The 28,000-nt window shown below is 42.0% G+C and overlaps 1 protein-coding gene across 6 annotated transcripts; it reads right to left on the minus strand.

The window, feature by feature from the left end:
* Nucleotides 1-139: 139 nt before the first annotated feature.
* On the minus strand, nt 140-27,999 carry ep400 (E1A binding protein p400). Of its 6 annotated transcripts, none has more exons than XM_026186393.2 (54): nt 27,785-27,999; nt 25,279-26,630; nt 25,071-25,178; nt 24,876-24,960; nt 24,506-24,625; nt 22,462-22,856; nt 22,068-22,367; nt 21,628-21,813; nt 21,367-21,507; nt 21,207-21,279; nt 21,009-21,046; nt 20,857-20,914; nt 20,682-20,771; nt 19,753-19,866; nt 19,450-19,637; nt 19,163-19,340; nt 18,925-19,061; nt 18,595-18,764; nt 18,234-18,408; nt 18,004-18,140; nt 17,506-17,692; nt 17,158-17,327; nt 16,839-17,023; nt 15,163-15,462; nt 13,122-13,286; nt 12,496-12,633; nt 11,472-11,542; nt 11,054-11,343; nt 10,640-10,839; nt 9,600-9,769; nt 8,226-8,422; nt 7,972-8,083; nt 7,544-7,843; nt 7,349-7,423; nt 7,119-7,253; nt 6,977-7,021; nt 6,662-6,815; nt 6,294-6,529; nt 6,017-6,190; nt 5,866-5,913; nt 5,638-5,774; nt 5,464-5,520; nt 5,293-5,371; nt 4,718-4,882; nt 4,581-4,626; nt 4,340-4,446; nt 4,025-4,214; nt 3,834-3,925; nt 3,388-3,561; nt 2,992-3,169; nt 2,687-2,820; nt 2,398-2,559; nt 2,224-2,301; nt 140-1,250 (listed from the first exon to the last, which is right to left on the minus strand). In XM_026186393.2, the coding sequence occupies exons 2-54, from the start codon at nt 26,593-26,595 to the stop codon at nt 930-932; spliced, it is 9,282 nt and encodes a 3,093-aa protein (XP_026042178.2). In that variant the 5' UTR covers nt 26,596-26,630; nt 27,785-27,999; the 3' UTR covers nt 140-929. The 6 variants fall into 6 exon arrangements, with proteins under 6 accessions (XP_026042178.2, XP_026042177.2, XP_026042176.2 ...); XM_026186392.2 differs by having other exon boundaries at nt 6,294-6,526; nt 13,113-13,286; XM_026186391.2 differs by having other exon boundaries at nt 13,113-13,286.
* Nucleotide 28,000: the final 1 nt, after the last annotated feature.

Below are 28,000 nucleotides of genomic sequence, written 5' to 3' on the forward strand. Positions count from 1 at the left end.
ATAATCTTACAGGTCTTGCAGACAAACTGATTTCTTTTCTAGTCTTAACTCTTCAAATCAAGTGTTTATTTCCACAGTGTACAAGGCTGTAAAAGCAAAAGAGGATGCGTGATGAAATAAGATGTAAGAAGTCACAAGATTTCAAAGTACTTACAACGATTTAATGAAAGGAAAAGATGAATTTGTGTATAAAAACAAAACACTTTATTACAATTGGGCTGAAAAATCCAATGAAAACACAACTACTTTACAAGTACAAATGTCCGCTGTTGATATTTACATGTTTTTTTTCCTTTCACATCAATAAAAAAAGGAGAATTTATGAGGAAACAAAATACTAAAGTACATGTTTACAGTGTATTTGCTGAAATAATAATAAAAATAAAAAAAAAAAAAAAGACTAAAGGAACGTGCATTATTCTCCATTCAGTATCTATAGACAACAAGAGAATTGGACATAAAACAAGACTATTTATGAATACACTTATTCTAATAGAGAGCTCATTTCCCAATGCAAAAAAAAACCAACCAACCAAACAAACAAAAATCACCCATAATCCTCAGCCTCATACATCTGTTGAGTCATATAACCACTGTGCAGAAGGCGTGACTGCTGTCATACGGTGAGATTATGTGGTAGGTGTGGGGGAAATTTCGAGAAACGCTCTATAACAAACAAATGAAGAGCAGAATGTTATTGATCAAGTGAGAGATAGTTATGGATCCCAGCAGAATTATTGGCAGAAGCATCATGATTGATCTCCCAGAATGATTTAGATACAAGCACTGAAATCATGTTGAACACAAGATTAGAGAGGTTGGAGTAAAGTAAAGGTTTGTTGTTGTTGCAGGATCCACAAGAAAGCACGACCTCGTCATTGTACTGCGGGAAAACGCTCGGTACATACAGTCTCATTAGTGTGTATCTCCTAACTGCTTCCCCCACTGGGCTTGGCAGGGGTTTTGGCTCTGATGCCCCCCTGGCGAGCCTGACCCTTGGAGGCCTGCTGTGGCTGAGCAGACTGCTGCACCGGGGACTCGGCAGTAGTGGTTGCAGCGGGCTGCTGGGCTGGGCTGTGTGGAGGTGGTGTCTGGATCTGGGGTGAGGCGGCTGCGGTCACCACCTGTTGCTGGATGATCTTCTGCTGGACCACCTGGGCTGTCGCCGTACCAGCGGGAATCATCTGCACCTGAGCGGGAGCTGATGTGGCAGCCTGGGTCAGAGTCACAGTCTGAGGCTGAGCCTGGATCTAAAGAGAAACAACACAGACTAAACATTTCCATCCTGTCTCAAAGATCTGATACGAACCTTTCTCCTGCATATCAAAGCTAAGAAAATCGGTGATGAATCAAATAAAATCAGAAATGAAAATGAACTGTCAAAAGGTTCAGTGTGACAAAGACAACAAAACAAAGTGACCCCACAGAAATCTCATCTGATATTTTACCCTACACACTCTGGTCAGCTTCACCAAATTGTGCATAACTTCACATCAATGATGAATTAAAACAGCACAGTGCTGTAAGCGTGACGGATGATAGCATGACCCCTTTCACAAAGACAAGAGCACATCTATTTGTTGCTAAACGTGAATCCTCGTTCACACGATCCAAACAGTCACCCTTGGTTTCAGCTGAAAGCTGTAGTCTACAATTGGTTCTAAATACAAGCCTCAAAGGACAAAACATGCCCATCTTTCAAACTTTTAATGCTCCCTCCTCCTTTAATCTCTTAACTGTGTGCAACAAATGAACAGCCTATTTATTGCTGTAAATATAGGAAACTAGATTCCTGCTTGAGTGACCGTGTGAAAAAACAAAACAGAACAAAAAAACCCATTCAAACAATATTAACTATTTATTAACGTCAACCTGGCCTCGAGCTGGAATTCTGTGCTGGAGAATTTTAAGCCTTTTAATTAGTGTCCAAATCCTTGAGTTATGGCCAAAGAGTTTTGCAAGGTCCCACCTTGACCTCATACTTTATCAGTTCATTCACATGTAAGACAACAATTGTGCCAGATGTAATAAAATAGATTATTTATATTTGTGAGAGGGTGAATGGGATGGACAACTTGAAAACACAAAACATTCAGTTGCAGCTGTCACCAGTGAGGACATCAAATATAAGCATTTTGTCAATGGCAGCACACGTGAAAGCCTGCAGTGATGGTTATTCCAATGTCTGTAGAATCAATCTAGTAAAAAGCCTTAAACTCTTACCTGCTGAGGAGAAGACACAAGTTGTTGAATATTGGCCACAGTTGGTTGCTGCTGCACTATTTGCGGGATCTTAGGCAGCTGATATGAGCAGTAAACAACAAAATTTTAACATACACACAATCTCGATATTTCACTGAAAGTACTCTGTTGTATGGGTTGCCACTGATGATGCACCTGGATTTGCTGGGGTCCAGCTGGTTTCTGGCCCTGGGGGAGCGATGTAGCGAAGAACTGGGTCTTGATTCCCGATTGGAGTTGGGTGGTGGTATAGGTCACCTTTTGCTGTGGCTGCTGACCTTGCTGGGCGGTCTGGACTGTCACTTGCTGTGTGCCAATCTAAGGGAAATGAAAATACATTAAATACTGTGACTGGCTCTATTGAATACAGTAATATTACTAGTGAACTATTACTTCCTGATACTCTCAATAAACACAAATCTCTATATGTAAACAAAGACATTACCTTTTGCTGTACAGTGGCCTGTCCTGGCTGTGGCTGCCCTGCCTTCTGCTGGGGTGCAGCTGCCACCTGAACTGTCTGCTGCTGTTTCTTCATCTGAATCAGCTGCTGGACCTGCATCTGTTGGAAGGGGACACCTGACAGAACGGAGAAAGTGCGTCAGATTAAAAGACATATTAGAAGATCGTGATGATGAGAACATACATTTTGCTACTATAAAAGGGTTTCCAATCCAAATGATGCAGGTATAGTCAGCAGCAAATACTGTTGCATCTTGTGATGTATGCAATTCAAGAATTTCAACACACCTGTTTTCTGGGCCTGACCGATAGCCACACTAATGCCTGCTACAGTCACTGGCAATGTAGTGACTCCGGCTGATGAGACCACAGCTGGCACAGAAACTACAGGAGGCTTGGTCAGAGTCACCTGAGCTGTCTGTCCTGCCTGGGCCTGAATCTGGCTCTGATTGGGTACTCGAGCAGTCTGCAGGGTGAAAAGAACAAGAGTAAGAAAGGTGGCACAAGCTCAATCACTAACATAAGCGGAGGGCAGTGTTTCTGGGGATCCACCAGTGAATTGTAATAGTCTCTCTTAATGTTATATCTTTTAGATCTCTGTTGATAATATATGCTGAAAGTAGCATTTATGTTGTTGTATTGCACAACTGCATCAATATCTAATCACTATTTCTCTAATCTTACCAATCTGCCCATCTGCAGGTTGGTGGCCAGCACAGGTCGTTGTGTTGTCACAGCTGCTAGCTGAGGATTAGCTTGTACAGTCTGTGCAGCTGGCACCTGTGCGGCCTGCTGGGCCCCTGCAGCCTGTTGGCCCTGAGTTGCTGTTGCCTGTTGCTGCAACTTTTGCTTGTGCACCTTAAAAATAAGAAAAAAAAGAAGAAAAAAGTCACACAGATATTTCCATGCAAGTTAACTTAGAGGTCATACTTACACACATTGAGAAAATAGTGCACTGCATTGTTTAGTGGGTAAAACGGAAATATTGTCATCTGTCAATTATTATTATTAACATCTGTCTAATCATAACCACAGGTCCACCTTATGCAAGAGATGAAATGACTTTTTCTATAAGCGACTGTTACTGTTGCATTTGGTGTAGTTATTCTACAAAGGTGGTAGTGACGTACCTGGGCTTTGCTAACGGCTTTCATCTGAGGGGATGTAGCCTGTGGCAGATGCTGTCTGAGCACATGGAGCTGGGCTGCGCTGATTGGCTTTCCTTGAGACAGCACAGTCGATGCATGAAAAAGGACAGAGAAAAGGTCAGGGCTGTAAAACAAAATGTGCACCTGAGAAAAGCCAGTGATAAGCTCGTTACCTGGTGTGACCTGAGTGACCAGTGAGCGCACTGGGCTCATAGTGGTAGAAACTACTGCAGATGCTGTCACTGGGGTAACCGCTCTAACAGCCTGACCTGTAGCTATGGCAACCACCTCAGCCGGGGCAGCAGTAGCTGTCACAGTCCTCTGTTGTGCATGGACCACCTGTGCTCCAGCTGTACCTGCAGGCTACATTAATCAAAATAACAGCGATAGTATGAATAAAGGTTTCGATGACTGAGTTTGCTGCTTTATTCCAATCCAAATACTATTTATATCACTGTATGTTAATAGTGCCAGGTCACCAGACTCACAGACAGCGTTCCTGGCATGACCGAAGACGCCAGGCGTTTGTTGGGCTGGAAAGGGCTTTGAGGAACTCCAGCTATTGTGTTGACAATCACATTCCCCCCAACAGTGGCTAGAAGAAACAAAGTGAAAGGAATTAAGTACTGGGACACAAGCTGCACTGTAATCTAAACCATATATATATGTGTGTGTGTGTGTGTGTGTGTGTGTGTGTGTGTGTGTGTGTGTGTGTGTGTGTGTACATACCAGCCTGAATGGTAGTGCCCACAGTGGCATTTTTTATGCCCCCAGCCTGTGAAACATGATAAGCATGTTTAAAGTTTCCATTAGCTCGTTTTGGATCTGACTATGTAAAAACATATAGCTCAACTACTGAGTCTCACCAGTACGGCGTTAGGCACAGCAGGAGCTCCGGCGACTGCTGCAGCCTGAGGGACCTGGGCCTGGCCAGAAGCAGGAGCCTGGGCTTGGCCAGGTGCGGCCTGAGCCTGGGGGGCTCCAGTCTGCTGCTGGGCCAACTGCTGAGCCTTCTGTTGCTCTGCAAGAGCCTGCAAACACACACATCCACAAACAATGCATGGAGGCAACACAAAAGCAAATATATTTGTAAAGATGGATGAAAACCAGACTGAAGATGGTAGTCTGTTTTTAGTAGTTCACTCTTGTTTTTTTTCTCCAATTTTTATACTATTAAAACATTTGGAGTGATCACTGATTTATATCTAGATAATAGCATAATTGCTTTTAAATCCAACAGCTACAGTGTGTAGACTACTACCTTTGTGCACCGCATGCATGAAAACTGTCCTGACAGGTGGAAACTAATATTAACCAGATTTCTCTCAACACCTAAAGAATTATTCACAGACATTTGCTGTAATAAGTCTTACATTCTCCTAGCATGGCATAGCACCTGGATAAATAAAAACACAAGTGGAGGCACACTGCTGATAAGCACCTTTTTCTCTTTGGCAATCCTTTCAGCCCGCTGAGATGCCACCTGGATGGGAGGTAGCGGCTTATCGTAGCTGATCCCACTGAAAATGAGAAAAAAATAAAACCTTACACTTCTTTGTTTGCTTAATGATTTCAGGTTTTGATTCCCAGTGATTACAAACTTAAGTCGCACCTTTCTGCCAAGACAGACGCATGCTTGGGGTTCTTCTGAAATGGATTCATGCCGAGTCTGTAAGCAGTATAGATGAATGCATTTAAACGGCAATATCTTATCTCAACATAATTGCACTACATTTTTTTTATTTTGTTAATGTAGGTTTTTTTTTTTCAAATTCTCGGTACTTACAGTGGTTTGATTGGTGGGCTTCTCTTGCTGGCAATGATCTTCATGAGTTCAAAGCGGCTGTTGTAGAGCTGGATGTGAGTGGCATTGTCATCCTGTGTGTAGATCTGACAGGTCCTCAGAGGACGGCTGTTCTTAGACTAAACGTGGACACACAAAAAGAATAAAAATGATCCCCAGAATTCAAGAAGAAATAACGGCTGAACGCAAAGACCAAGCAAGACAGAGTACCTTGTATATACTCTTGGTTTTCTTCTTGGGGTTTGCCTCATACACCAACTTAAAAAAAGAAAAGAAAAGGAAAAAAACCCAAGAGTGATTGTTGAGACAAACAAGCAAAATGTGTGCAAGACAGTAAAGTACATGACCCTGTTTTCATTACCTTGCCCTCTTCCCTGGGAATGATGACGTTCTCGTAGCGATTGCGACACTGTTTGGGTGAGCGGTAGATGCGACTGCAGGAGTTCACCACATCACTCACCAGATCCCAGTTAGGAGTGTGCGCAGGAGACACGATTGTCAGGTTGAGCGGCAACTCCAACAGCTGCTTCACAGCCTAACGGACACACAGCAAAGATAACATGTTAACTGAAATGCAACACAGGATGGATTAACGATGCTTAGAGCATCATGGAGGCAGGAGTAAATAAAGCCAGTACCTGAAGCAGGGCCCAGTCTTCACTGATGAGCCACTCTGGATTGTCCTGCCCTGCCTCCGTGGCAGGTTTAGCCAGCGAGGGGAGGGGCTTGGCAAAGGGTGCCTGCTGCTTGAGGGAGAAATTCTTTTTCTGGTCTTTAACCTCACGGCGAACTTTGAGCATACTGGCTTTTTCAAAAAGGGAACGGGGAGGAATGACCGTCTCCCCGTGGCCCTTTTTCTTCTTTCTGGCTGCTGCTGAAGAAACACACTCAAGTTAGGGGAGAAAACCAAACAAACTTGCAATGATACTTTTGCATTTTGTCCATTCTTCTGGTCTTTAACCCAAGATTTACAACAACTTCTCTAAAAGGAGAGATATTTTCTTACCTGAGGGATCCATCTTCAGTCTCTTATGCTCCTTGCGAATGTAGACAGGAGGCAACTTGGACTCTGGCATGGGTGTGGTGTCATACATCAGCATCATTACAGAATCAATGTAGATATCGTTGTCATCCTGTGGTGGTGTGGGTGGAGTCCAAAGCTATGGTGGAAAACCACATGTCAAAAACCGTCCAAAGGCAAAAATAGGATTTCACGTTGTGGCTCAATGTAAGTACATTGAATGAGGAAGAGATACAGGTGTCTGCATCATTCAAGAATCTGTGTAAACATTTACAGATAAGGTCACATGTGGCATCTTACCGGCATAATTTCTGTGTGGCCATCCTCCGCATCAAACACATACTCCTGTTGAAGTACAGAGAAAAGGTTCAGGTCAACTACAGCACAATAATCCACGCACCACTTCTTGCTTGATTAGCAGAGATCAAACCGTCCCACCCACCATGTTGTAGGCATCCTCTCTGGTGTAGGTGAAGAGATCTTCATCTCCCTCCATCATGTGCTGCTGTTGCTCCTCCTCCTTCAACCTTTGCAACTGCTGCAGCTCCCAGCTTCTCTTTGAACACTCCAACTTCTCCTGAGGAACAAAACAACAAAAATAAAAACCTGTTCATGAACAAATTTCCACATTTTCACTGCAATTAATCTGTAAAGATGTGCCTTAACTCTCACCCTTAGAGCTTTTTCATCATCGCTGACGTGGAGGTACTCCAAATAATGCAGGGCATATCTTTCGATAGGTGTAAGCTGTTTCAATGATGAGTGAATGAAAAAACAAAACAAACCAGCGTTTAATGTTATGGTAATTTAGTTTTGCTTAACCAGTTTTCAAGCTGCATATATTAATTAAAAAATAAGCAAACCCACCTGTTCCATGACTGCATTAAGCTCTTCTATCTGAGCAGGCTCTTCTTTGGCGTGGATTTCTGACTCCTGGTCCCGCTCTGTTGACTCCTGGTCTGGCAACTCATCCTCCTGCTTTTGCCGATGCGGCTCTTCATCTTCTGACAGGGCATCCAAGTTTATGCTTTGGAGAGCCTGGATGTATGGTCTAGCTACTCTGGGAGAGATGGCCTCAGAGGCTGAAGGCTCCTGGTGAAGGACGACAAACTCCTCCACCTTCTCTCCCGAGCCTGCCTCCACTTCAAACAAATCCTGGATTGTCCGCTACAAACACACAATATCAGGACAGTTATTTCATGTCTTGGGTAGAACTAAATAATGCAGGATCTAAACCTTTTTTCCATATATTTATAGTCTGAATATCGGTAGAAGCTTCAGTGAGTTTATCTTACTTGAGTGAGGAAAGCCAAGGTGTAGTCAGTACCCTGAGCAGCCACCTCTCTTATCAGGTCCTTGGTACCATTCTTCAGGAGCTTCTCCTCAATAGAATTCCCACTCTCCAACCTTGGGACATGCAAAAGTAAATAAAACCGCAAGTCGAGTCCTTCAGTAACACTGTTATAAGGTAAAACTGTTTTATCTGGTGGCGGAATAAGGAGCACAAAAATAGAAACAAAATCAGAATGCCTTGTTTTTATAATATCACCTGTATATGTGAATATCCTTGGAACGCCCTATTTTGTCGCACCACTCCTGGGTGCGTGCGTCCATGCTGGGATTGAGGTCTGTGTCGTAGAAGATGATGGTGTCTGCGTCAAACACAGTCCCAACTGCAGAACAGCAGCGGTTGGTGAGGATGCTGCAGAACACCTGCCTGTTCCTGTTGAACTTCTTCATATTTTCCTGCAGGCACGCAACGAATGAACAGAGTTGAAGAAGTAGTTGACAGCGCAGTTTATTTTTAAAACACGATGTACTCATGCATTTACTTTGCCATGTAAATATACAAACTATCCTTTCTAATATGAAACAGATGCTTTAGACATTTTTATCTTCATTGTTTATTTTTGAGACTGCTGTTGTCAGTAAGGCTATGTTCACACTGCAGGTGTTAATGCTCAATTCCGATTTTTTGATCAAATCAGATTTTTTTTGTCTGCTCGTTCACACTACAAATAAAATGCAACCAGCAAACGCTCTGTAGTGTGAACCCTCAAAGCGGCCCGCATGCGCAAAAGAAGATGTCACACACAACGCGCTCTGTTTAGACCCAGAGCAAACAATATTGTTTGACTGATGGCCCTTAATATAAAGACTTCGGACTTTAGGTTTCCCAATTTTTGCTTCAAGTTATTTTGTTATTTACATAATAATGTAAATGTAACCTAATAATTATCCTTATTGCTGTTTTAGAGGAGCGGTGCTTCAAAGGATAGTTGTAGATTTCTGTCAGAATCTGCAGATTATACAGTACAAATAAAATGTTCACGTTTCTCCAACGTTGTCTTCCCAACATTTTCACTGACATCTACATGGGATGGCCAGGAAGTGTTCACGATGTCTTCTTGGGCGGTTCTCTGGCGCTGATAATTGGCGTCTGTCTTGTGTCAGTGACGTAAAAGACGGATTTAATGCGACATGACCATTCAAACAGCAGTCGCTTTCTAAAACATCGGATATGTATCGGATTCAGTACCACATATGAAAGTGACCCAGATCGGATATGAAAATATCGGATTTGTGCCGTTCACACTGTCATACCATGATCGGATATGGGTCGCATAGGGTCCAAAAAAAAAATAAAAAAAATAAAAAATCGTATTTGATGCGCTTTCGCCTGCAGTGTGAACGTAGCCTTAGTTGCCTGCATCTATAGCTTATTTGTAATTGAAAACAAATTAACTCAAAGATCCCCTCCACACAAACATGAACTAATAAAAAAAGACAGATAAGGGGGAAAATAGTTTAATTCACATTAAAATATTTAAAATGACAAGACCCTCTGTCAACATTCATTTCTTTAAACTTGATTTCAGCAAAAATGTTTATAAGGAACAAATCCAATGTGGTGTGATTTTACCTGTCTTTCATCACAACTGAAGCTCTCATCAATGCGCACGTAAGTGAGCTGTCTGTAATCTAGGAAGGCCTCCAGGATGTCCAGCATCTTCAACATCTGTGTAAAGATGAGGACACGGCGACTCTCTGACTTCAGCTTCTGCAGCAGGATGGCAAGAGCTTCCAGTTTACCTTTGGGAAAGAAAAATATCATGTTATTATCCAAGGCAGATCCAAGGCAAAACGTGAGAGGAGTCACTCAGCCTGTGTAAGCAGGAGATATTTGTCCTTACCTGGAACCTTTTTTCTGTGATGTTTTTAGTAAGAACACCGTATAGAGCTTTAAAAGAATAGGTGTGACAGTTCTAGCTTGCTGTGGCTTGTGTGTCACTGATGACTGACAGTCATCACAGGTCACTGACACCTAGTTATATGGCTCTGGTACCTCTTTTTACAATCAAATGTGTTAATGCCCTATGTTTAATAGGGCATTAACATGTTTAATATTCTATGTATCCATTCTTTTGTTCTCAAGTTTATGACTGAAGTGACTGGATTTCTTGTTTGTCTACTCTTGTATTTTACTTCTAGTCAACATCAATAACTCCGGTCACACAGTAATGCATGTGTAGGTGCAGAGATGTGATTGGAGGGTGAGGAACAGAAAGACAGAATACATTTCTCTTAATTGTCATGTTGGTTTCTCAGCTTTTGTGGTTATATGTCAAACTTTTGGCCCCAATTACATTTTCCCCTCAATGAAGCAATCCACAGACTGAAGAGAAACAACAGGGAAGTGAACATAGAGTCAATGAAAAAGGGAGAGAGAGCTGCAGGTTTCATCTTTTGCTGATTTTAAATGATAATGGTGAAAGTCAAAATTATTGAATATAAATAAATATTTAGCACTTTTGTTTTGTTGAATACTAATAACTTGTGAAGTCTTGTAAAAACTAGCACCAGTTCTTGAGTTACAGCCTAAAACAAGGTGCTTCTTCACCTTTGATGAACAAAATCAGAGGTCAGAGTTGTTTGTTTTAATGGTGTGTTACATGGACTAACCTGAGTCCATTTGCATTAACTGCAAGTCAGGACAACAGAAGAGATGTGTGGATGCTAAGTGGATGTCTGCGCTGTGAGGGAGAGAGGCCTCCTGAAGCCGACGGCGAAGGGACTTCTGCTCAAGTCTGAAGGGAACTGGGGGATCGGCTGCATACAGGTGAGGAGCTGAAGCCACAGCTGGAGGCACCATGCATACCAGTCTAAAAGGCAGCACATATAAGCATAGATGTTCATTAGATATTTGGATTAAAAGAGGAAAAATTAAAAACTGATTTGCAATACAACAATAAAATCTTAGCTGGTCATTTCTTTTACCTTTGTAGCTATAATACAATTTAAGAAAATATTAGGACACGCTGTAAAATATTCATGGAATGGATTTATAACAACACAGAACAAACAAATCTCAAGTACCTTTTGAAAAGGCTGCTGGCAGCCTCCAGACAGTCGTCCACAGAGTGCAGAGAGGACTTCAATGCAGAGGTGGTAGCCACGCAGGTTCTCTGGGCTCTGATACAGCTCTCTCTGCCCACCCAGCTCCAGCCTCCAGCAGTCAGGGCAGAGTGACCGGGCTCTGAACCTAAAGTGCATGCCTGTAGCAGGTCTGACCCATACAACACTCTGCGGCTGCAGCGCTGCTCATTTGCTTCGAAGAGACGGCTCAATCGCTCTTTCATTAGTTGAGTCTTTTCTTCTGACGACTCCTGAGTATCACAGTGACAGATGGTACAATCAGAACTGATCTTCCTGTAATGTGACTAGACTAAAATTATTTGATGAAACAGAAAACTGAAATTATAAATAGGATTTTTCTGCAAAGTGATGTGCTGACCTGAGAACCAGCGTGAGCTGCAGGAGGCGGCTTGATGGGGGCTGACGTGGCATTTGTATTTGTACTCACCGCTTAAAAACAAAAACAAAAAAAAACAAAACCCCACAGTGTCAACAGAAGGAAAGGAGGACAAGAGGTGCAATTATATGCCCAAGCTCGCATATAGAGCTGCCACGATTAGTTGACTAGTCACGATTACGGTCGTCAACGACTAATTTAATAGTCGACGCGTTGTTTGAAGCGTTGTAAGATCCCAAAGGACGCAGGAATAAGTAGTAGTATTTAAGAGTGTAATAACAGACTGAAACAGAAGATGGCAGCACTGCATGTACAAGGATGCCAGCTGCCGTTAAACCCCAAAGAAGAAGAAGCAGTGTCCGTTATCGTAGCCGTGTCCAAATTCAGGAACCACATCCTCCTGTGCCTGCATTAGTAGGCCGATTACGTTACAGTGACACAACGAAAATTGTCCAGATTCAAAGACTCCGACAAATGCAGCCGACAAATGCGCGCTTCATTTTCCCAGATTTGAAGGATGGGTTGGGTGTATACTTCGTGGCCCAACCTATCCCAGAATTCATAGCGCGACCCTGCTCAGTTTCCAACAATGGCGACAGCTAATTAGTTTTAATATTACTCTTATTATTCTTTCTGGGTCACAAAATAAACGTTTAACATATTTTCAGGCGAGAATGTAGCCGTGTAAACTTCAAATATCTACTCAGTTTATCAGGACACCACATATTTTCAAAAGCGCTCCGACGTTTTCGGAGACGCACGCTGGTGCAATAAGCTGTACGTTGTACGTCCAATGGATGCATGATCTGATTAGTCGACTAATCGCAAAAATAATCTGTGACTAGTCAACAATCAAAATAATCGTTTGTGGCAGCCCTACTGGCATATTATGTCACACAACTGTCAGAACTATAATGGCAGATGTAATTATAATGTCAGCTGTTTTCAAAATAACCGATTAAGAGGTAGAAACAATAATGCAGAGTCTTCACTGTTTCCAAGTCACCTTGCTGAGCTGTTGACACTGCAGGGGTAGCTGAGGCACTGGAGGCAGGAACAGCTTGAGGCATTGTCTGCATTACCATGGATCCCTGGGGCCTAATAATCTGCTGCCCTGGAGCTGACACAATCTGCAGGATGTTGCCTGAATGCATGAGACATTAAGCAACCAATTAAGTGGCGCATACTCAGAAAATAACACAGGCATGAAATGTGAAAATCTAAATTCTAGAATTAAAAGAACTGTCGTGGTTTTTGAATGAAGGATTTAATGATGACATAAACAGGAATTAAAGCAAAAGTCGAATAAACAAATTTCAATGCAGTTGTATTCAAGACATATTAAATTGCTAACTGACTTTTTTTCAGACTTAGTTGAGTCTGACAGGTGAAGGCATAGGTCAGGCACCAGAACCAGACCAAGGACGTTGTAAATATATGGTAAGAGTTTTACACATTGGAACATCCAGAATATTATAATAATGTCTTAAAATTTACAAAAACCTTTTGCTGACAACAAATAAAAGCAACAGAATTACATGGATGAGTCAGTTGGACACAAAACAAGGAACGAAGAAAAATATGTGGAGAGGAAAGAAAGTGTGACGATGGGATATACATTACCAAGTGTACCTTGGAGCTGCAAGGGCTGTCCAGTGGTGAGCTGACGGAGCTGACTTGGGGACAAAGTGAACTTGTTGCCCTGAAACTGCAGAGTAACAGGGGTCTCTGGCTGGGAGATTCGATTCTGACTGCCTGCTATGTTAGCCAGCTGGGCAATCTTCACCACATCTCCACCTTTAACAGAAAAAAAAAAACTTTAACACAGATAGCACTAAAAAGTCTTTTTATGGTTCCAAAGCAATATACTGAGTTAGTTAAAGGGTGAAGAAAAAAAAAAGACAAGACATGCAGAACCAGGGTGGATTAATCAGTGGAACGAGCACAGCTCCTCTCTGCAACAGAAGGGGAAGAAAATGCCTAAGGACAGTCCTCAGGTGAGACAGGGAGCCTGAAACTCAAAAGTGACTAATTAAGAGGAGGGGGGGAGGGACACACAAAGTGTCTAAGGGTTAGGGTTACACTGGGCCACCATGTGTCATCAGAACAGTTTTGCTGCACCTTGATAATAAATATCTGCTCAAGAATGGAACAGCATTTGCCAAAAAGAGATTTCTTTATTTGATGATGGTGATGGAGAGCGCTCTCAAAAGCCATAGCAGATCCGTTTGATGTGGTTAAACTGTAAGAGTGGATTACTAAAGCCTCTTTTCCTTTACTATCACTAGTACGTACTCCAAACAACTCAGCACGGTTCACCACGGTTTTCAGGGTTTTTCATTAGGTCCAAGTATCTGGGACCAGGTGCGTTTTTAGTACCTGCTTGTCCGGGGTTCCAAGCGATCCGAACAGGTAGTAAAATGTGACATCGTCAGACTGCATGTGATCGATTGGCTGGTCAGTCAGTACGTTGTGGGATGCTCTGACACACACCAGGCACATTAGGAGTTACTAAACTGTAATAGAAAACCAGTCAATCCAAGTAGAGTTGATCTGAGTCGATCCAAGGAGATACTAATGGAAAAGGGGCTTAAAAGCATGTCTTAGATACTTAGCTACATTTATATATTTTCTCTGCTGATTGTAACCAATTCCAAGAAGAGATCAATGGATTTACAGCCCCCAGCTTAGCCTCTTCTTTGTTGTTGTGTTTGGATGTTTGTCTACCCCAAACAAGTACTACAAACTCAAAGTAGATTCACTGAGAATGAAACCCTTTGTAATCTGACCAGTATAACCAGTACAGTCTGCTGTCTTGGCCATCAAGAAGCTCCAATGACACCCTTGTGATTAAGGGCCTTCTTTGCCATGGTGTTGATGGGATACATTTTCACTTTATGGACACACGGATTTTATCTTGAATGCCTGGTGTTCGAACTAGTGACTTTTCTACTTGTGGGGGGTGGAGCATGAATCCTTAAGTGAAGTTTATCTGACTTCTGCACACATTAGGATTTTTACACATCCTAGGATAAAATCATACCTAAAATTTACTTGAAAAATAACCAAATTCAAATGGTTTCTGAAAACTCTGAAAAGTTTTCTGAAACCATTTAAGACTTATATAAATAAATTAGTTTTATTAAATTTTTCTCATTTTTAAAAAATATATTTAAATACTGCAGTTTCTCAGGTCTTGACTGTGGGGCCATTTTCACATGCTTAGTATTCATGCTGAAGCTCAGACTAAAATAATAACAATAAAAGAGACAGCAAAAACAGAAACAAAGCTTTGGGAGTTCTTCCTGCAGCTGGGCTGATGCAAGAGACAAAAGAATATTAGTACGTGGAAGAAAAAAATATTATAAGGAAGTGCAAGGATTTAACATAAGTTAAATAGTGCAGTGGTGTACATTCATAGTGTACATGCAGGTTTTAAGAAAGAAACTGGGGAATGCTATGGCTGTGGAGATGCTGCTGATATGGCTGCAGATCTAATTTTAGAGGACTTTCCCCCCCCCACCATAATCAATACAAGATATTTAACCAGAATTCCTGAGTGAACACATATCAGCAGTGCCTCGAGTAAAGGCTTCAGTGAAGAGCAGCCAGTACTGTAGTGCCAGAGGTGGAGGGGAAATGCTGAGACAGAGGGGGAGGGCAGGCCACTTACTAGGCAACCGTGCCTGGGCCTGGGATGTAAGAACCAGCCTCTGGGATACTAAGCTGGGCTGGATGGCATGGCTGGGGGCTAAAGTCGACCTGGGGACCTGTGTTAATCCAGGCTGGCTGTTGGGAGCAACAGATCCCACAACTGTGCCAGCTAAGCTCTGGCCTAAGGCCACAGGGGAAGCCCCCAACACATGCTGTCCAATGCCACTATTCCCAGAGGAGGCTACAGTGGAGGCTGCAGTGCTGTTGCTGCTGCTGACAGGAGTTGTAGCCTGGGCTCTCTGAGCTGCTGCTCCAACCACTGTAAAGTACAAGGCAATGGGGTATGGGACTCCATGTTAGGGGTAACCCAATATTTAGTCAAATCAGTATGATCAAACAGTTTTTCCATAAATTCCTTCAGCAGTGGTGGGCCAACTGAGCTACGACTATTAGGACTGTTACTGATGTCAATGATAATAACTGCAAACATTTTTACTTAAAATATGTGCATTGGTCCCAACTACTCAGTACGGGAAGAATGGATACACTTGGGCATGTCCAGTGATCCAGAAGACAGAAATGGGAACAGTCGGGCGTAACTTCCATCTGCAACTATCTGACACTTCACAAGCTCTTGTCAGTGTTTGCACTGAAAGATGGAAGATGGTGTGCAATGTCAATGAATGTTGTTAAACGTATGTATTTGCACTCTTTATGTATTTGCAATTATACATATGGTGTACTTCTCTTAATGGATATTTTTATTTATCTAATATTTTATTTTTGGCAGCGTTGTTGACAGTATGACAGTGTCTAAGGTAATTAATTATTAAACTAGAAATTATAGTTAAATAGAGAAACCTGAATGTGAACCTGAAACTTGTTTTTAAATATGAATGAAAAATATGTCAATGTATCATTGCATCTATTCATTGGTCTGAAATAACTGAAAAACTGAGATGACTATTGATCTGTGAATTTTGTGTACCACTATGGTAAAAGCTGGTGTGATGGGAAATGTGTGTGTTTAAACTGTCAGCTCAATCTGTGAAAGTGTAGTCAGTAACAGCCAAGTCTGCAATGTTTGACTTTTGCCTCCATCTCTTTATTGGACTTGTCTACCATTGCTGTCATTGCATCCTCTGTTAAAATATAATGACTTTTCCTTAATCCTCAGTCGTCACTGAGGACAGAAACCAGTAGTGAGTGTTATATTCAGCCTTGCCATAAAGGTTGTGCTGATATCAGGGGAAAACAATATTGCCAACCCACCACTGCTGCATGGAAGTACAAATTTAAATATATGAAACCTTAAAGTAAAACTTTTCAGTCAAAGTATACCAAGTTGAAGGACAAGCATCTGACTTTTTCAAATAGCAGCACTGTGCATAAAATATGTGCAGGCAGTACAGTTCTTAATGAGCTTCAAACACTAATGTATGCCTCTAAGGCTACCTATTAATAGTTGTTAAACAGTACATTAGGCTCACTCAAAATCATGCAAAATAACACTGCACACATCACAAGCTTAAAACTAGTTTAGGCACATTATTTACAGGTGAAGAAAAAAAAAAACAATATGAGAGGTAAAAGGTACTATTTAAGTCTGAAGTGGACACCACCAGGAATCCTTTAGATAATGTAAGAATCTAATTTCCTGTCCTATACTGGATAGGGCCCCTGAAATGATCTTACCAGGAGCAGTGGCTGCAGTTGATGAAGTAGTGACCAGGGACTTGCCCCTGGTCTGGCCTGCCTGACTGATGGATGGAGAGGTGCCAGTAGCAGGAGAGCTCATTGGAGGACGCTGACCTGCTGCATTTGCAAAGGCGGCAAAGCGGCCCTCTGGTTTTGTGCCATACTGCACTGGCTGGAACAATCTAATCAGAGAAAAACAAATGCACAGGATTTAAATATGCCATAATACTGAGGTTATATTTTATTTTAAAACTTGTTAAGATCTTTACATAGAACATTTCATTCTATCTGAGCATTTGAAGATTATATCGCAGACCTCATTGGTTTTATTGGACATGGTTTGGGCCTTGGCGGGGGATCTGGATTGTTGTAGATCTCTTCTATGAGCTGCTGAGTAACCTTTAGTTTGGGTACTGCCTCTTCAGTCTGATACCGGGTCAGTCTGTTCTCATTATTGATCAGATCAAATATGGACAGGTTGGCAATCTATGGAGATAATAAATTAGGAATAGATAAAATATCAGAAGTGGAACAGTGTAGAGTCACTTTAAGATTAGTCATTATGCAAATTTGTCATGGATTGACTTTATATTACAGGTACTTACTGACTGCTCTTGGTACCATTAACATTAACAATGTTTGGCAGCGCTACTAAAACACTTACCTTACTCGAATCAGTCTGAATTGCTCCCAGCACCAGTGATGGCACGTTATATTCGAGAGAGGAGAAGAAATAGGAGCTACTGGACACTCTGGGTGCCACCAGCTCAGGATGGTTACAAACTCGCTGTAACTGCATCAAAACCTGCAGCACGCTGACAAAATGACCCGTTTTCAGTGCTTCCTGAGCTCTAGGGGAACACAGCCACATAGAAGAAATGATTATAGAAAACTGACATGTGCAAAACCTGTCTCCCTTGACACATTACAGTTTTCTCCAAAGAACAGACACAATATAATTATAAATTATAAAGTATCTTTTCTAACCAGAAAGATCAGGTTAATATAAATCTGATGTCCCATGGATGCATAATACACACTAATAGAAATGAAAAGAACTATCTAATTGCAGTTCATGATGTGCTATTTTTCCAAAACTTTATTATACCATAAACTGGGCTGTGTGTCAAAAGAAACTGTGAGAGAGGGGTAAATATTTTACCCTGATTGAGTGAGGATATCCTCATAAAGGCTCTTCTGCCTGTTCGACAGTCGGCATTTTAGGATGTGCTCGTACTTCTTGGGAAGCTGTTTCTCCACATCCCTTTTCGAGCGCCTCAGGATGAAAGGTTGAATCATCTACAGTTACGAGTAACAGGGTTTTCATATTTAATTTAAAGGAAAACACCACAGTAACACAGATTTATAGAAGAGTGCTGGTGGTATACCCACCCTGTGTAGGCGGATGACTAGTTTGTGGCAGTAATCCTGGTTCTGGTCTGTGCCCGCCTTAACAGGAAAATCAGAGTAAGGCCTGGTGATTCCTGGCAAAAGGAAGTGGATCATGGTCCACAGCTCCTTAAGAGTGTTCTGTAGAGGAGTGTTGATGAGGAGAATCCGTTGCTCACTAGAAAATGCACAGAAATATCTGTCATTCATTCTGAGCTGAGCAATTTTTTAACGATCCAGTAAAAAATTAGGGCAATTTCATAGAGACAGCCTTAAAGTTTCTCACATTGAATTTATCTCATCAGGCAATTCACCCAAAACAACATGCACATTGACTAGAAATAATAACATTTTAGAAGCTTACCTTCTGAGAGCAAAAACTGTTTCCCAATGTTTCTCCGTCATGTTTTTGATGAGCTGCACCTCATCCAGGACTAGGTGCCTCCACCTTCTCTTTAGAAAATGACTCTGGTCTTTCATCAGCAGCTTGTAGGATGTAACACACACATGGAAGCTGTTGGCTTCCCCCCACCACTGCAGATCAAAAACCATATACACCAGGTAACTTAAAAAACACTTTTTCTTCAGTTCACTTTAATTTTATTTATATAGCACTGAATCACAACAGTCACCTCAAAGCACTTTTTAATATCATATCAATGATATTTTTGTATTTAAATACACAAGAAATTACCCTTCTTTTAGACCGCCGTTCCCTTCTGTTGCCAAGGTACAAGAGGATCTTAAGGCCAGGACACCAACGCTTGAACTCCACCTCCCAACTTAACAACTTGCATGTTCTTACCACAACGAGATGGGGCCCCCAGATGCCTGTGGTGAAAACACAGTTGTCTTTATCCCAGTCAAAATTTATAAATACAGGAAAAAGGTTCAATATTGTAAAACAAAAAGAATACCAAACACCAACATACCCTCTTGCCCAGCCAAGTGGGCCATGTAAGCAACTGTCTGTACAGTCTTGCCAAGGCCCGTCTCATCAGCTAAGATGCCATTGAGGTGCTTCTTGTAAAGGCTGACAAGCCAGTCCACACCAATCTGCTGATACTCACGCAGAAACCCATGCAATAGAAAAGGAGCTGGGCTGCGGGTCTAGTAAAAAAAAGAGAGAATAAAAAAATTTGTTTGAAAAAACTACAAACCAAAACAAACATGTTCTTTTGTTTAAATGCGTGAATGTGAGTATCTGAATGTGTCTCACAGATGAAGTGGTTCTGAAGCTGCCCTTGGGCAGGATGAGCTCTGTCGCTGCAGCTACTTCGGCTATGTCTTTGCAGGGTTTCCCATCAGAGTCAGAGGAAGCGGCTTTGTCAGCACCGCGGTACTGGTCCACACTCAGAAGGGAGTCAATCAGCACAGCCTCCGGTGGACTGATAGCACATTCTATTTCTAGAAAATAAAAATTAAGTGGAGGTATGTTGGAATCTCATCATTCACAAATGGCCGGGAAAACCCCCCCCCAAAAAATTATCTGCACAGTTGAACTTTATAATTACAAACTTGCCTTCAGTCTCTTCCATTTCATCCTCATCACTGTGAGAACCAGGCTGTGGCCAATCAAAGGTGTCAGTATAGGCACCGGCATATTGCTTCATCAAAGCATCAAGGGGCATCTCAGCTGCAAGACGAACACAAAAACGTTTTTAAAAAAAATGAAACAAAGATAATTAATCTTCATAATTGCTGGTTTTAATTAACTAAGTAGCAAAAAACTCAAAAATGTATAATTCTGCGCGTTAGTAATTTAATCATCTATATAACTGCCAGTGTATTTCAGCACCATCCTGTGGCCAATCAAGATCCACCATATACTGTTTCATCTTCTGAAATCAATTCAACTCATGCAAGAGGTGGAAAAATGATGAAAATTCAATACTATTACTATGGAGCTTCAGCAAGAGGTGATGCTTATCTGTAGAACTGGATGCATAATTTGTGAAAAGTGGAATATTAAATTAATAGTCTAATCATATTTGCCATATAATCACCTGACATAACTATCTCTTAGCCTGTAGACTACCTAAGCTGTTTCAAAATTTCTGTAACAGTTTATTGCCATGGTGGGTTAAACTTTAAATTCACCGATCTCTGTGCCGTCAATAAAACAAAACAGTCAGTTGTATTTTAAGAGGTAGGTATGCAGTTGTGGGTTGTTTATTATGTTTACGAGTTCTTCTAACCAACATTCTTAATTGAGGCACAGCCTGCACATGACATGTGTGTGGTGTTGTGTCTCAAAGCTCACAGTGGAGTTTATGAAATCACCTAGTCTCCAACAAGGCTTGTCCCTTTAAGCACCATTAGATTACACCAAAAATTAATTTAACTGAATAAACACAGCAGTAGCAAGACAATAACACACTAATAAATTTCTCTTCCTTTATCCTGACTCTGCAAATAGAGAATAGTACAGAGAAAGATTAAAGTAAGTACCATCTTTGGCAAGGTCAACCAACTCTGCTTTGTGGTCCGTTTCCCCTTCCATGTCCTCCTGTTCCTCGATGGTGCTCTCTTCATCTGTAACTAAAAGGAAAATCAGTCTTTATAAATCCTTGTTTTTTATTTACTCTGTTTTTAATCATATATACCTTGATTATTTGACACTTACTGTCTTCATCAACCAAGGACAAACTAGATTTTCTTTTTCTAACTGAAGTGGTCACCTGCTACAAAAGAAAACGTATAATTGTAAAACTATCTTAGACACGATATGTGCTTCTATATTATTATTATTAATTGGTATGCCAGTGCAGTACCTACCTCTTTATCAGCCTTCTCAGCTGCTGACTGACCGGATACTGTAAAGCAAATAAAACAAGTTTAATAGAAAAAGAACTGTCCCAGGCCAGATAACCTACCATGTGTTAGCTTGGAACAAGGAGCAACAGCAAGTAAAAGCTGATGATACAGAGCAAATGTTCTGTCTCTCATGTTCAGTACCTGCTCAATGGGACGTACCTTTGGCTTTTTGTAAGCCAAGTGCTTTGAGCCTCTTCTCATAAATTTCAAACTGGAGTTTGATTTCCACGACCTGATGGGGAAAGGGTTTCACTCAAAACAGATATTTGGCATCTTTATAAGTCCTGAAACCTTTATACATAAGAATAAACAAACACACCTGTTCAATGTTTGACCAGAAGAATTCCACCTCTCGGGCGATTGTGCTGGCAATGTGACGAAGATGAATTTCCCTTTCTTTCTTTGATCGCTCTTCACTTTTCTTCTGCTCTTGATGATAACGGGCACATGTGCGAACGAGCTGTGGCAGAGACACACAAGACACGAGTTTGTCTTTCTGACGGTTTCCTCCTTTTTGTTTTTGTGTCAATTTGTGATATACCCTTCTTTTCTTCAGTTAATTATTATACGTTTGTCATACCTTCTTAGCAGCAGCTTCCTTCCACCTCCTTTCCTGCGCAAAGTCAGCTGCCATCCACTGCATCTCCTCCAGGAGATAGTCCCAGTGGGACTTTGGACGTGAGGCTTCCACAAGCTTAGGGAGCCTACTGGCAGACCACTGGCCCTCCTTCCTTAACTCAGATATGCGCTGATGCACTTGACTCTCCTGGCAATCATTTGGTCCATTAGACTTTATATGTTGATAAGATTAAAACTTACTAAATACATTTATAACAATGCACAACAACGGAACATCAAAAAAATTAAAATAATGGACATCAACAGGAATTGTTGATGTGGAATATGACAAACTTGAAAAGAACAAAAAACATGCAATGACAACATTAAAAGGCACCAAATCTTTTCCAGGCAACGCTTTTAACCAACTGCTGACATCTGTATCCAAACTATGGTACTCACCAATTTGGCCTGTTCCACTTGCTTATCTTGAGAACCCTCCTGTGAAGGCTGCACGGCTGTGCTTTGACCAAAGCCACCTATTTTGACCGCTGATATGCCATTGGTTCCAGTCATTTTTGACTGGGTGCTTGGGTTGACGTTAGAACCAACAGGACGAAGAGGACTTGCAGTATGTGGGGTTGGAACAGAGTTGAGAGCAGAGAGCGGAGCAGGAGACACAGATGTCATTGATACCGAGTTGGTCATAATCCTCTGAACTGCCTGGTTTGACTCTGTTCCGGGGCGAGCAAGTGCTACTGTCTGTAGAGCAAAGAAAAAACACTGGTAATATCAAGTTTACAGTATCGTCTTTTAGTCAATTTGTATGGAGGCTGACCACGTCACACAAACTGACCGCTTGTCCGGACTGCAGAATGGCCTGGGATTGTTGCTGCTGGGGCTGCAACTGGAGATGAAGACCTGACTGCATCTGATGCTGCAGCTGGGCCTGGAGCTGTGTGTGGGGGTTCACTGTGGTCAGGACTGCGGCCCCTGCCTGCACCTTCACCTGTGCCTGCAGCTGACCCCCTGGCTGAGTTGGATTCTCTACTAACTGAGCCTGCTGGGAGAGTGTCATGGGCAAGCCTGTCATAGGAGGGGCACCTTGTGGCAACCTGCCAGGCAGCTGAGGAGGCGGAGTGTGCAGGCTGGCTGCATTCTGCACTGGAGGGCCTTTGGATGGGTCGTACTGTTGCTGGTTCTGCTTCTGTCCTGCGATCTGGACTGCTTGAGGAGTAGGCGGCATCCCGCCTGTATACATGGTAACCAAAGTATAGGATAAAAGAGTAGTATAGAAAGTGACACAGAGACAAATGGTAAAAAAAATGAGTTGTTAATGTTATTGTCCAATGTGCAGTTTTTTTGGTTTGTTTTTTTAAATAAATGCCTTTGTGTTCCTACAATACAGATTAATAGATGCCGTTAAGTGTTCGGCAGCTTTCCCTTAATATTCATTTGAGAGACCCCTTATAGAAGTTATATATTTTGAGTCTAAAAGGTAGAATATAAAATTGTACTTTTAACTATTAAACATTTGTTTGAGTTTCAGCTATAAGAGCTCCTCAGAACCTTCTCTTAATGAACTACATGTACTGTACTTAACAGGAGTCTACGACTACCTGATGATCAGAGCAGAAACTAATGAAACTCATACAGCAAAATGATTACAGAGGAAATGAAATCAATATGAAAATCTACATGTCTCTCAAATAAAATACTACTTTGATTAATGCAAAACTAAAACCTTGCATTTCAAATGTTGAGAGAATGTGGTTAAAAAACATTCAAAATTACTCATGCAAGAAGGTTTTAGAAAGAAAAAAAATGTAACAAAGAAACATGAAAAAAAGAACTTCAAAAAACAAAGAGACAGGGAGAAGTAAGGGGAAAGAACTAAAGCAGACACTCACAAAAACACTGTATGTTTGGCATGCATGAAGCAATGTCATTCTAGCCGTAACCAAGGCATCTGGATGCCTCACATAGCGACAAAGCACAGAGGTGAGCAAAAGGACAGACATGGGGTCTTGCAGATAGCAGGCCTGAGCGGAGCTGTGCACACTAAAGCATCACCTGCCTTACCTCCCTGCACGTCACACCACCTTGCCTAGACGCCATCAACACCTGGCCCTGACACACCCACACCACCACAATCGCAAACACCTGTGCCGTGAACACAACTCCTCCAAATGATTCCCCTCCTACTTAGACTGAGGGAAAGAAGCCAAGTCAGAACAAAATGTCATGAAAAAACATGGAAGGAAATAAACTAAAAGTGGACATGAGATAAATAAAAAGTCTTGAAGACTGATGATTCTGAGTTCCTGTTGATGGCTCACGCAAAGACGGACAATTGAAGAGGGGCGTGTGAGGGAATGACGATGGGAAACCAAAGGGAAGCATGACATGTGGATTCATAAAATGGGAGATCAAGCAAAACCCATTGGAAAGTGAATTCATTCCCACAGGCTTCCCACTTTCTGTGATCCACCGCCAGATAAGATGAAAATCCATCAGCACGGGAAGGTCTTTCCAAATAAAGACGACAAACAGGAACAAACTTCAGAAAAGAAGAGATGGATGACGACAGGTGATCAATAGTTAAAACAAAAAAAGAAAATCATAAGACATGGCATCTTCCCATTGAGTGGCTATTCATTCTTCAGACTTGGATTGTCTTCTTCCCCATTTATCCTGACAGAGAGAGCTTAAGCCTGAACTTCCTGAGGACTGCTGAGAAATCCAGCAGATGGAAGATCTGTTTGTTGATGCTGCTTGGAGTTTGTTTGTAGAAGATGAATGTTGTGATTCCCTTTTTAACATCTCCTTAGTATGAGCAAAGGCCATAGGTCCAGCAGCATCGAACAGAACACAGAACGGCCTGGTAGAAGCACTCCTACCTTGCGCAGTTGGCATAAGCTGCTGGAGTGGAACGCCAGGTGATCCTAAAGGAGCTACACCAGGATGCTGGAAAATCAGCCCATGGCGACCAACGTCAATCCGGGGCCTCTTAGCCTGATCTGGGATTTAAAACACACAATACCCTCATAACGCAAAAAAAAGCACTCGGCACACAGCAATGACCTTCTGAAGACCGTACAGGTCACCTCTCCTTCCTCGGTTTAAGACTTCAACACAGAGCGCTAGTAGAGGATGCCAAATATCTAAAAGCAGAAGCAATTAGAGGGAGAAAAGAAAACAAACAGAAAACAAAGCAAACGGGGAGAAAACAAAGCAACATAAAACAGGAGTTTACGATCTTTGCCCTACCTGCCTGCACCATAGCCTGTTGCCTTTTAAATGCATCAATGTCTCCAGGGTTTGTAATGGTGCCAGAAGTAGCTCCTTGGTGTCCCTGCAAAAATAGCCTCTCATGAAATTAGTGAGATATTTTCAAGAGACTTTAAGGGCATTATAGATAATTTCATTAAAATAAATGTTTAAAATAAGTGCCTCCTCTATCACCTGAAACTGCTGTTGGGTAGAGAAAGCTGCAGAAACATTGGGAGGAAGCTGTGTTGCTATGGCAACTGGTGTCACTGCCTGGCCATCCTTTCCAGTAACAACCTTTACCTGAAAAAAGACACCAAATTGAAAGAGGAACAAAATTCAACAGAATGACAGGAAAGAAATACACATTTGATCTCAGACCAAGAGCCAGCTGATGTAATACCTCATCATTAATAACCTCAGACTGTTCTTCTTCCTCCTCTTCGTCTTCAAGGTCCAAGTCACTCTGTCTCAAGTAAGTATACAAGGGAACACAAGGCTTCTTCTTAAAAGCTAGATAGTCCATCATGTTCCCTTGGAGGTGCTGCAGGAAGAAAAGTTCAATCAGATATTCTTTGAACACTTCTTTCAGATTCTCCATCTTCTTGGTGTGGTGCTCCAAGCACTGTTTTCTCAGCTGAGCAATCTCTGGTGTGGAAGGAGCAATTTCCTCTAATTTCTTGGCAGCTTGCTTCTTTACAGTGCCCACAGTCATGCTGGTGGGTGCAAGAGAATTGCTGGGGATCCCTTGAGATGGACTGGTGAGGGATGGGCTAGAGGGTGGTATAGAGGAAGGTATACTGAATGATGTGGCTGTGGTTCCTACTCCAGAAACCACACCTTGTTGAGGCTTCTCAAATATCAAAGGGTTTCTAAGCTGTCCTTGAATGATACTGCTGATCTGGGGAGGTAGGTTTGAGGTGGTGATATGACCAGGGCTGCCCAGAGCTGAGTGAGTGGTGGCCACTGGACTTTGAGGTGCATGGTGGTGGATGGTGCCGCCAGTCTGTGAATGAGGCTGAGAAAGCCGTCGTTCCCTCACAGACCCTGGCGCTCCTGGAGAGGCCAGCTGTACCTGACCAGGTGTGGCTGGGGCAATCTGGGCCAGTCCTGTTCCCTCTTGGTAAACAAAGTGACCACTGCCTGATTGACTCCCTAAACTGATTTGCCTCACTAACATGCCAGCGTCAACAAAACGTGTCGGACTCTGTCCGTGCACACCCAATGCTGCTGCAGGAGCTGTTGGCCTCGTCACACCTTGCAGAGAGGCTGGACTATGCTGGGTAGGACTTTGAGGTTGAATGGGCTGGGGCACAGGTGAGGTGACCTGGATGTAGGAGGGTGGAGTATGCTCAAACCTCCACTGAGGTGTCGTATGCTGGAATCCTGGGGATGCGGGGTTCTGGATGGGAAGTGTGGTTAGGGTTATTTGTTGGTTAGCAGTAACCATCTGTCCCACATTTTGTAATGTTATGTTCATGTTCGGGCCAGCGGCTGGACTACGACTCATGATTATCTGATAATTGGGTGACTGAGGAGCTGAAGGACTGGCAGCAGAGGAAAAAGGGGTCACAGGTGATTGAGGATGGTTAACTGTAGCTTGCTGCTGTGTAGTTGCCATGGTCGGCTGCGACTGCTGCTCCTCTGTTTCTGACCCGCTGACAGACTTGGGTCTCTGAAGCGGTCGTTGCATATTCTGTGATCCACTTCCATGGTGCATTGCGTGATACGGTTACAATCTTTAAACACAATAATCTGTGAAAAGAACAAAGGAGAGTAAAAATGATTTTTATTTATTTTTACTTTTTAATGACTATATGTGATGCAGAAATAAAGTTTGCTCGTCATCTGGGAGGAAAATATCTGAAAATTAACCATAACATGTCAACATATCAACAACTTCACGTGAAATGACATAAATCAGGACCAAGGATTGTCTCTGTAATACCCATTTCCTGTGATAAACTGGAGACCCTGGTAGCAATAACCACGTAATGTCTTCCAGGGTTGCCGTTTTTCTTTTGTTTCACTGTGTCTAGTTATAAATAATCAGTCTTTTAGCTTCTCCATACACTATTTTTGAACATTTAACAAGCACACAAGTAATGACACAGACAAAAATCAGTCACTGCCATCAGTAAATCTTATCTCGAATGTCATTAAAGTTTGATATCGTGTGCAAGAAAGACATGGACTGTTACCTACATACACCCCTTAATTATTCAGGTGGAGGTCTTAACAGAGCATCTTTACCGACGTACAGCTTTTGTTTATTTTTTACATCTGTTTGCACCTACAGGTGAACGCCAGCTAGCATATACACATTGTCCTGTGGTAAAAACGATATGGCTTATTTGGTTTGATACTGATTCCGCCAAAGCTAACGACCATTTAAAACAAAGCTGATGTACCTTAACGGTACCGAGGTGTCGCCAACGTCGTTTGACAACGACGTCTTGATAACAGCGTTGAGAAATTTACGAGTTAGTGAAACCCAGTCGTTTCAACACCGTAAGAACAACATTACATTTACAACCAACATTTCCAGTCGACAGCCGTAGAGCAGTCGTTTCTTGATACGGTGTTATATTTACAGCGCTTGTTAACATGTTAGCTTCACCCGCCTACAATTTCTCCGGGGCGTAACGTTAGCTTAGGTTAGCTGCGATGAAAAATAATAAATGCAGGTATCGGAACAATCAGGTCTAGGTGAATGGATGATCCAAATATATATAAATAGAGTAATATGGAATGTAAAAATTAACCTGTAACATTTACAATAACACTGTGTATGGCTTTTGAGTAATTACAATAACCCGTGCTAGCCGATGCTATTGACTAGCTTGTTTTTGCTAACAGGCCAGCTACCAATGAATAAACACAGTTATTACTTCAACGGCGTTACTTACAGGGAATGGGGATTCTGTAGTAGTTTCGTAAATCCTAAGTCATATTTACAATAGGTCACATACTGCAACACGGGCTATTCTGCGAAAAATAAAATCTTGATATTGATAGCTGCTATTCACTGTTTTGAAGCTAAGTTAATTTCATTCAGCAACATGGCGACCGCGGCAGCCTGCTGTGTAACCCGGATCCCGTTCTGAATCCGAGGAAGCAAAAAT

Source organism: Astatotilapia calliptera, chromosome 12 (genome assembly GCF_964374335.1).
Source record: "Astatotilapia calliptera chromosome 12, fAstCal68.1, whole genome shotgun sequence".
Classification (NCBI taxonomy): Eukaryota; Metazoa; Chordata; class Actinopteri; order Cichliformes; family Cichlidae; genus Astatotilapia; species Astatotilapia calliptera.

Bases quoted from the DNA above. Each gene is read 5' to 3' on its own strand.
- ep400 (XM_026186391.2), bottom strand. From the start codon at position 26,595: ATGCACCATGGAAGTGGATCACAGAATATGCAACGACCGCTTCAGAGA. The intron at 17,024-17,157 runs GTCTGCGATATA...TTCTCTGATTAG, and splicing joins TGTCCAATAAAACCAATGAG to ATTGTTCCAGCCAGTGCAGT. The intron at 3,170-3,387 runs GTAAGATTAGAG...TTCACCCTGCAG, and splicing joins ACCTGCAGATGGGCAGATTG to ACTGCTCGAGTACCCAATCA.